General features: G+C 30.8%; 1 protein-coding gene across 1 annotated transcript; it reads right to left on the reverse strand.

The window, feature by feature from the left end:
• Positions 1–2979: 2979 nt before the first annotated feature.
• LOC106335200 (probable pectinesterase/pectinesterase inhibitor 34) lies at positions 2980–8144 on the reverse strand (the record flags this gene model as incomplete). The annotated part of the gene is given in 3 exon segments (XM_013773648.1): positions 2980–3866; positions 6901–7037; positions 7201–8144. Coding segments are annotated over 3 exon segments (1776 nt in total). The 3' UTR covers positions 2980–3165.
• Between the last annotated feature and the right edge of the window lie 1843 nt (positions 8145–9987).

Raw genomic sequence — 9987 nt, forward strand, 5'->3', positions numbered from 1 at the left:
CTTTTACGAGGTTCGTAAAAATAAATTCTGAGTTTTTGTTTGGTCATAATGAGTTGGTTGTAATTTCAGTAACGTTTTGGATTACTTTTGCATTTGATTCAAGTTTAGATATACTTTTTGGGTTAAAATCAAGTTTTAAGTTATTTGGCAAATTTCCCATAAACTAATTTATAAATTATATAATTTCAAAAAGATTCTTTTTTGATATATCACGACTTTATAATATAATGATGTATAAGAACTCCAAAATACTAATTCATATTAAAATTTGTTTATAATCCAAAAAACCGCGTTTCGAAAGCGCGGATCAAAATCTAGTAGATCAAAATCTAGTAGAAATTATGATAATCATTTGACCATATTAACACGTTTGTTGCTTAAAGAAATATTTAACCATAACTATGTAATTAATATGTCTATCTCTTATCAACAATGCCAAATGTTACTTTATAATATTGCTTTGTCTGAATATTTACATTATGTTTACCAAACATTATCATCTAATAGTATTGATTATGCAATATTTATATAACCCGTATAATGAAACTCTAATTAAAACCATTTAATAAATATAATTAAAATTGTAGTTTAAAAAACTGATATATATATATATATAGATGCACAAAATAAAAAAATAAGTACTTATAGGACTCTCATTTTATATTATAAACTAATATAAGTTATAAGATACTTATAGCTTAAATTTAAAGAAAAATAAAATTATTTCAAATATTTTAGTGAAAATTTAAAAATGTGTAGTCACCAAATATTCCAAAGAATATTTAACAATTTAAGAGTATCCCAACTAAATATTAAGTTTTCTTATTCTTTTAAATGAGAAGATTTTCACCCAACCAAAAATATAAAAAAAAATCTGAATTATACAGATATAAAATACTGTATACAATTCATTAGATGATAAATTGAATATTAATTGGATTATGTTGAGATCTCATCTGCCTAAATAGTAATGAAAATAACTATTTAGTGGTCATATATTATTATAGCTAATTTTTCATTTTGGGTATAAGAATTTGCAAGAGAAATCATAGTAAACCAATTAAAAATATTTGAAAACATAAAGGATAATTCAAAAGGGATTATGTTGGTTTGAAAAAAGAATTATATCACAGATGGTTGAATTTTTTTACTTATTTTGTTAAATAACAATAAAATATGTGGTATACAAAATTTAACGCATTGCATTTTGTTTTCATTGTAATTATTAGTGTTTATTATCTATGGTTTAAGGTTTAGTTTTAGTGTTTTCAATCAAAATGATTAATTAATATGAACCACAAGTTTAAGGAGGCTTCAACATGAATCGAACTTGTGATTTTGTTTTATATGATGTCGTTCATCAAAATATAAAAAATTTACAATGGCTTATATTTTTATTTTTTTTATCAAAGTTTAATATGTATGTTTTTCTGAGAAATTTTTAATATGTATTTTGCTCTAAACCATTTATTTTAATTTCTCCAAAATATCTTATATACAACTGATATTATGATTTAACATGAAATAAAAACAGTGAAGATCTTTTTGTTTTGCACCAATTTTTCTCTATTTTAATTTCAAAAATATTCAAATTGTTTGTTTAGGGGAGATATTTTCACTTTAAAATCTCATAATAATTAATGTTAAGATTCCTACCTTAAACCGCATCCGCTTTGTAAAAAAATGCAATTAGAGAACTTATAATATAACTATATTTCTATTTATGATTATTAAATAATAGAAACAAAATAAATACTATTTTAAAGATTAACAATTAATTTCATTCTTTGAAAGTGTCAAAGAAAAAAAAAATATGAAACATCAAAATAAATTAACTATCAATTATATACATCAAAATTCAAATGTTAAAGTTGAAAGCGAAAACAGTTAATAGTTTTTAAATAAAAAATTATCCCGCACTTTCAAAACATGTGTCAGAATCTAGTTTAATTAAAAACATGTAACTTTTAATTGGGTAGGTCAGCTGATTCCTTCCGCTTTAAGCTAAGCCCGGCCATGTGCATGTGCTTAAAGTGCGTTTATACATAACTCATTGCAGTTTTTATTTTTTAGTTAAGATTAGGACTCAATTTTTTAAAAAAAATTATATTTTGTCTGAAAAAATGGTCTTAATCTTTTTACTCCAGGGCCTATTTTATTTTTGAGATATGGCTTCTATAGCTCACTCCTAAATATAATCATCACTCAACTTTTGATCCACATTCTGGATCAACCTGTTCAATGCCTTTTGTCTACATTGGTCCACTTTGTTCCACGTTCTTGATAATTATACGTTTTGATTTCATGATCAGCGTTTGATTATAACAGATTGAAAGTCTTGACGTAAAGCAAATACAACAGTAGGTTATATGAATTATAATTTATATCCCATTTAATCCTAGGCATATATTTGTTATAGCTATACATATATATATATATATATATATATATATATATATATATATATATTATAACAAAATGAATGATAATGCAAACGTAAGATAACATTTTGGTGTTTGGTATCATTGCTGAGAAGTGAGTGAATCGGACCTGGAATTATTGGAACCAAAGTTCCCGAAATCGTGGACCCTACCGTCAGTGTCGGTCGTGACCTTATGTCACATCGGTTCTACAGTTCGTCTCCTCGCCGACACATCCTATCAACGAAAATTGATTTTTCAAAATGAACGTCTGTTTGAATATTCGTTATATCATTCAAACAAAATATAATTAATGTCGCTGGACATTAAAATTGTTTGAAAGCATTCAATTTAGTTGGTCCAAAACATAATTAATGTCGCTGGACTTTAATTCTAACCCTCATATTGACACAAAAACACTAAAGTTCACTTTATATTTCTTTTTTAGAACGGCAAAGTAAACTGTGTACTTCTGTTCAATTTTTTGTGTGTAAAACCAAAGCTAGTTTGCTTGTACAAATCGATTACTTCATCGCACCGAGTCAATTAATAACCTCTATTATCGAAAAGAATATTGTAAAATTATTTCGACTCATGAATTACAATATTATTGGCAATATATCCGGATATAATGCAATTAAAAAGTTAAAACATACATATATAGGATTTTAATCATATATCCATTAATATAAGGACGTAAGAATGAAACAATGCATCGGAAACGAACGCAATATATTTTCTTTATCTAAATGTTCAATCCGGCCAAGAACGAAACCCCTGTCGAAGGCAACCACGACGAACCGTATATAAATTCCGCCACCGTAAAACGGTTAGCCTCAGCCGTCGAATTGATGACCCGATATCCTGGCCAGTTCACACGTTGCACAAGAGCCGACCCGGGTCCAGTATTCAAATACTCTCCGTAATATAAAGTATCTAAAGCAAATGAACTTGTGTTCCACTCGAGCCAACCTCTCGTGTGTACATGTTTGTCGATATACGATAACATGTAAACCGTCCTTGAGAATTGCTTCCAAGGCCGGCCTAGATACGTCTGGAAAGTACCGCCGGTGGCTTGGAGATCAGGTGTCGCCAAAATCCTGGACGCATGTATTGACATACCGGTGTTTTGGTTCGGGTCTTTTCTGTTCTGAGCTGTGATCGTGTTTTTCTGAAGATCCATGGGTTTGCGTGCGTAGATGCTACAGTTTTGTAGCACCACGGCTGCATTACCAAAGATGAAATCGACTGTACCGTAAATATCGCATTCACGAAAGAATTGTCGGTTTGAATGAACATAGAGCGTGTCTTGATAACCAATTATATTGCATCTATAGATCACCGCGTGGTCAGCCCCGACGCGGAGAGCGACTGCCTGGTGCTTTGCCGGACCAGCGTAGTTTTCAAATGTGATGTCCCTTGCAATAAAACCAGCTCCGGTGGCAGCTGGAGAAAATAACAATATACATACACACTTAAGTTTTGTGCTTTAAATTTATTTAACATAAGAAACCAATGTATTTAAGTAAACCCATCTTCAATAGGTGTTTTATCTCTAGATATAGTGCAACAAATGCAGTCAAACAAAATCATAATTTGGATTTAACTATATATATACTTAAAATCAAATACTAATATGTGAGAAATGTCTTTACCTATAAATGTTATATGAAACTAGTGGTCTCTAACGTCCAACTACAAAATTAGCCATGACCCACATCCAACCATATATATAAATTAATGCAACTCTTCTGTCTCCCATCATCCATGTATATATATGTATACAAATATGTGGGTCAGTAATTGCGTGGCCTACTTCAAGCTTTAGGATAGGTTCAATGTGTTTATCCGTCTAGATGTTTATGCGTATATGATATAACTGTGCATATTTTTATTAAGATTTGAATATACAAACATATTATTAGCATATATGGGACATGCATTTACTGATGTAATGATGTACGTACCTAGAAATGGGATGTTTAAATGAGTATTTGGTGAATGTAATGTATTTAAACTTTGTTTTATCAAAGTATATTGTTTTATGGTCTAGTATAGTCATGGGCATATTATCCGAAACCCGAACCGGAACCGAACCGAAAAAACCGGGACCGAAACCGGACCAAAAATTACAAAAACCCGGGACCGAACCGAGAAGCGAACGGGTACCCGAATATTTTGAATATATTAAAAAAATATTATTTTTAATTTTAATATATATAAAATATAATTTATAAATAAAAAATATCTACAAAAATCCGAACTACCCGAATAACCCAGACATGTTTTCGATTTTTTCCGGGTTTAGATCGGGTTTTCGGGGGTTTTTCGGTTTTTTGGGCTTTAAACCCGAACCATACCCGAATTATTTGTAATACGGTTCCATTTCGGGTTTTATAAAAAAATAGAAACCCGACCCGAACCCGACACTATCCGAACCGAACCGATCCGAAAAATGTCCGGTTCCTAAACGGTTCCTAAATATCCCAATCCGAATAACCCAAAAACCGAATAAACCGAACCGACCCGAACCGAAAACTCGAATGCCTAGCACTAGTCTAGTAGAGTAGAATGCACTTAATGCACTTTAAGAGCACAATAACATGCATGTGAGGTTGGTTGAATAAGTGGCAGCACCACATAGGATGTCCGATTTAGTGTGAGTGTGTTACGTAACCGAACTCAATCGTAATCATATTGAATGTTGAATCCAAAAACACTAACCAAACTACAAATAACTAAAAGCTTAGATCAAAATTAAATTTCAAACAAAACTCACAATTTACTAAATTGTTGGTCCAAAATATTGACTTCGTTTACTGGTCGAGTGGAAATTACTATTTACAAAATTTACTTTAAACTAGCTTTCTTTAGTGGTCCATAGTTCATATGCATAATAAACACAAGTGGTAACAGACAACTAGTTTTCTAAACGATCCTGACTTAAATTGAATCTGTGTCGGACACTTTAAACATATCACACTCCGAAATCTATACAGCTAGCTCATGACCCCCTTCACAGTTTCTAATTCCAAGAACTTTCCTTTTTTTGGTCACAATCAAGAACTTTTCTTAGAATATAAATTTTTCACTTTGCAACTTATTTATTTACCTATCTTAGAAAATAATATATCAAGAATATTCCTTTTTCAAAGGAAAAAATAAATGAATAATCCATCTTTATTAGAGCATCTCCAAAAGAAACTCTATAACTTTAAATATAAAGTTTTTTGCTCTCCAAAAAAAACTTCAAATTTAGATTGTTGAAGTTTCATTTCTTAAAACTCTAAATTTAAAATTTCATCTTTTTATTTGCATCTTAGTCCTTATAATTAATTATACATCACATTTATGATTCTTAAGTATTTTCTCATCCATAATTTTAATCTTTAAAACTTTTGTATACTTTAAATATTTCAAATTTATTTCTATAAATTAAAATTTTACATATAATTTTTTAAAAAAAATCAAAATAAGATTTATAATATTTTAAAAGTAGAATTAGACAACAAGAATATTACAAAAAAAACTTAATAATTTTTTTAAGAAGATATATACATGAAGACATAATTATTACACAAATTTAAATATTACATCAACACTAATAGTTTAGTAAATTTTCTTCAGAACTTTTAAATTACTTTCCAAACAAATTTTGTATAACCGAAAATGGAGCATTTTAAAACAATTTTATGTAATAATGTGGTATTTTTCTTGTAGTTTGATATTTAATTATGTATTTCTATTTGTAATTTTATATTTTAGTGTAATATTTTATTAATTAATATTACTATAATATTTTATATATGTGTTAGTTATGTACAAAAATTTTATGGATTTATATTAATTATGACAAATATAAGGAGCATGGTATAAATTATAAATAATTTTGAAGTTAAATTTGAAGTTTTGCTTTTAAAGAAAAACACCTTGAAACTTCAAATATAAAGTTTGCAAAATTCTATAATAGAGAGTCTTTTTGGAGATGCTCTTATAGAGTTTTTCTATTTTAGAAAAAAAAATAGGGAAATACACCGGAGATGGTCTTAGATCGAAAGATATATTTTTAACCTCTAACAATATACTATATTAATTCGATAGGGAAATAAATATTTAACCTCAAAAAGGATCAATTAGGAAAAACGATATATATTATCATGTTTTTGACTTCTTCTTTTTTGTCAAGATATCATGTGTTGACCTCCATTATCCTGTTTTCATGAAATTTATAATCCAACTACCAGAAATAGAAATGTATCTCTGTTAAAAAAAATAATTATGGCGATTCAAAGAGCTATTGAAAAAAATTACCCAAAAATAAGGGTCTTCATTTAATTTGTCTAGTTGCGATAATAATGTTGGTTTTACGTGTTTTATTACTTTTAAGTTGTAACTAATTGTTATTATTGTTGCATTATTTGAAGAAGATTCAAAAAGTTAAAAGTAATGATGAAAAGAAGGACTGAAACAAGCTACTTACCAAACGTCGCCGTGTGAAAAGTGGTAATGTTGTCAAAAATACTTTTCCCTCCCGAAATGATAGTTTTACCCTTCCCATCTCCAACGAACACCAAATTAATTTTTTTCCTACCGACTTTGAGGTTGTTCTCTTCGTACCTTCCAAAGAAAAAACAGAAAATTCAAAGACATAAACGCAATTATTAACCCTTTTCCGTACACGCGAGGTTACTTTTATCATTTTCACGGACGTAACAGTTTAAAGTTACACAAACATAATAGAGAAAAAATAGAAATGGAAGGGATAAAAACGTAAATTAACCTTCCGGCTTTGACGTAGATAATAGTCCGGCTAGGACTGTACTGAGGAGCTTTCTTGATGGCTTCCGATATAGTCTTGCACGTGCCGTTGCCGTCTTTCGAGACGATGATATCAGCTTGTATCTGAGATACTGGCATTTCCAGTATCTCACGCTCTCTTCTCTTGGTCCATCTCGGGAACTTCGAGTTCTCATCTCCTCCTACTTCAAGAAGCCTCCTGTTCTGTATCGGCACTCCGGCGAAATCGTTTCCGTTACTGCTCGCCGCGAATATCGCTAAACAGTTGCTGACGAGCTCCGAGAGATTCTTGAGCGCCGCCGTCATCTGATCCTTCACGCCACCGTCATTGACGCCATCGAACCCTTCCGCGCAAGTGTCGTGGTTCGTCAGAGCCGAGCTCAGCCATGTCATGACGTCTTGTGGCTTCGTTTGGCCGCCGGAGACGGAGGATAGTGCGCGTGAGAGCGCGTCGACCGAATCGTCTAGTAACTCGATGCATGCATCGTAAGCTGAGCGGACACGTGGGGGCATGTCGAGGAAAGATAAAGAGGAAGATGAGTAGAGTGCGTGGTTGAAGTGGTGGAGCGTCATGTTCACCGTCACGTGGAGCAGATTGTTGTCGGAAGAAGCGGCGAGTGTGCCGGGGAAGTTCATGAGTGAGTCAACGCATAGCTCTGGGAAACGAGCCAAGTCGCAAGCTTTTGAGATTGCTTGGCTTGGTTTCCGAGCTTGGCCTGGGACGTGCTGGGAAGATTTGAGTTGTGATCCGAATACCGTGGCGGGGAGGATTAGTATGAAGGCTACGACGGTTAAAGACACTATAAGCTTCTTTCTTGTCGGTTGTGTTGTCATGGGGACATGGTTTATGTTCGGAGCCAGAATTGTGGTGGTTCTGACCGAACAACTTGCTTTGGATGTTCCGAGTCTTTCGTAGCCCATTTTGTTCTCTTTTTCTTTTATTGTGGTTTACATTCCAAATGATGCAAGTGTATATATATGAGTGAGTGAGTCTGGTGAAGTATATAAAGGAGAGTAGTGGTGATTACTGGTGGGGACACGCGTCATTGAACCATTCATTTAAAATAAGAATAAAATTGCGTTATTTATTTGCTTGTGGTCGAGTTTAAGTTGCTTGTGCTTATCATCGTTTGTTAGTGATGTTTTTCTTTCCCGTCGATGTTTGTTAGTAGCTTTTGTTACTCGTCGAGACGAGTTAAAATAGGTATGAGATTTTCACCCCAACCGAATTTGGTGAACCAAACTGAACTGAAATTTTCAGTTTTGGTTTATATTCAATTATTATAAATTTAGTTCAATTTGATTGATTACAGAAAAAAAAAATCAGTAGTTGGTTTGGTTCAATTCAATAATTGGTTAGTTCAGTTTTTTACTTTTTACAAATTTTAAAAACTTTTTACAAATTTTAACCAAATTATTCCAACCAAAATTTTGAACCAAAATAACCGACTAACTAAAATTAACCAATACATGTCTATTCTCTTTTTTTTCATATTACATGATATTTTAATCCAATGCCCAAATATTAAAAAAATTATGTTTTATCAAAAATATCATTAAAATATAATTTAATACTAATTTTTAATTATAAATAGAAATAATAAAAATAAAATTAACTACACAGTTTTTGATAAAATTAAAATTATAAAAATTTGTGCAAACATCATCTAATATGAAACAATAAATCTTCTCTAAATCATCATATGTATATTGAAACGGAAAGAGTATTACTTTTGATAGAATATTCATAAACCGAACTAACTGAATAACAAGTAAACCAAAAAATTCAGCTCAATTCGACTAAGTTTTTGTATGAACAAAAAATGAATTACCCGGACTGTACTAACCCAATATGCAAGCTTAAGTCTAGAGATAAGTTAAAAACAACAAAATCTCTCACATTTTTTAGAAAAAAGACCAAAAAATTGCTTTATCTTTTCCTATGTTCCAGTTTTAATTGTTTGTGTTATTCGTCGTTGGTTAGTGAGCTTTTGCTAGGCCAAATCATCGACATCAGTTGATCTTGCTTATTTTTTTGGATTTACAAAATAAATATGATTCAAAACTCGATTTTGATTGTAAAAATATATCCAAACTTGAATCAAATGCAAAAGTAACCCAAAAGCCTTGTGAAATTACAGCGAGTCCATTGTAACCAAACAAAAAAACATAAGTCAATTTTACGAATATAGTCCCGCTAAGTCTTCTGGACGACGTCCACGGAAGTCGTCTGTTATAGTTGATCTTTAAAATAATTTATAAATTTTCTAAAAACTATTTTGATAAGCGAAAAATCAAAATCATGTAATTATAAACAGTTTTAAGTGATATAAATTAAAATATAATAAAATTGAATTGTTTTCAACATAGAAGAGGGAAAGTAGTGAATCATGATATTCTTTGGTCTAGGGTTTGGAAACATATGTTGTAGTATTGTATGTATTCTTAGGGTTAGATTTTGGAAAGCTTAAATATTTTTTTGAAAAATTAATGTGATTATTTTTGTGTATATTAAACATTTTTAAGTTTAATTTAATTTTATGAAATGTTTAGTTAGTTAATTTAGTGTAGTGGTTATGTTTAGGGTCTAGAAGACTAACATGTAAGTCGTCTTGCGATTAAAAGATTTCTTTGAAAGTCTTCTAACTCCCGCTAAAAGTATTTTAGTTTTCCGCTAAAAATATTTTAGTTTTCCGCTAAAAATATTTTAGTTTTCCGCTAAAAATATTCAAGTTTTCTGGGCGACTTACAAGTAAGTCGTCTAGTAAGT

This window comes from Brassica oleracea, chromosome C3 (assembly GCF_000695525.1).
Source record: "Brassica oleracea var. oleracea cultivar TO1000 chromosome C3, BOL, whole genome shotgun sequence".
Classification (NCBI taxonomy): domain Eukaryota; kingdom Viridiplantae; phylum Streptophyta; class Magnoliopsida; order Brassicales; family Brassicaceae; genus Brassica; species Brassica oleracea.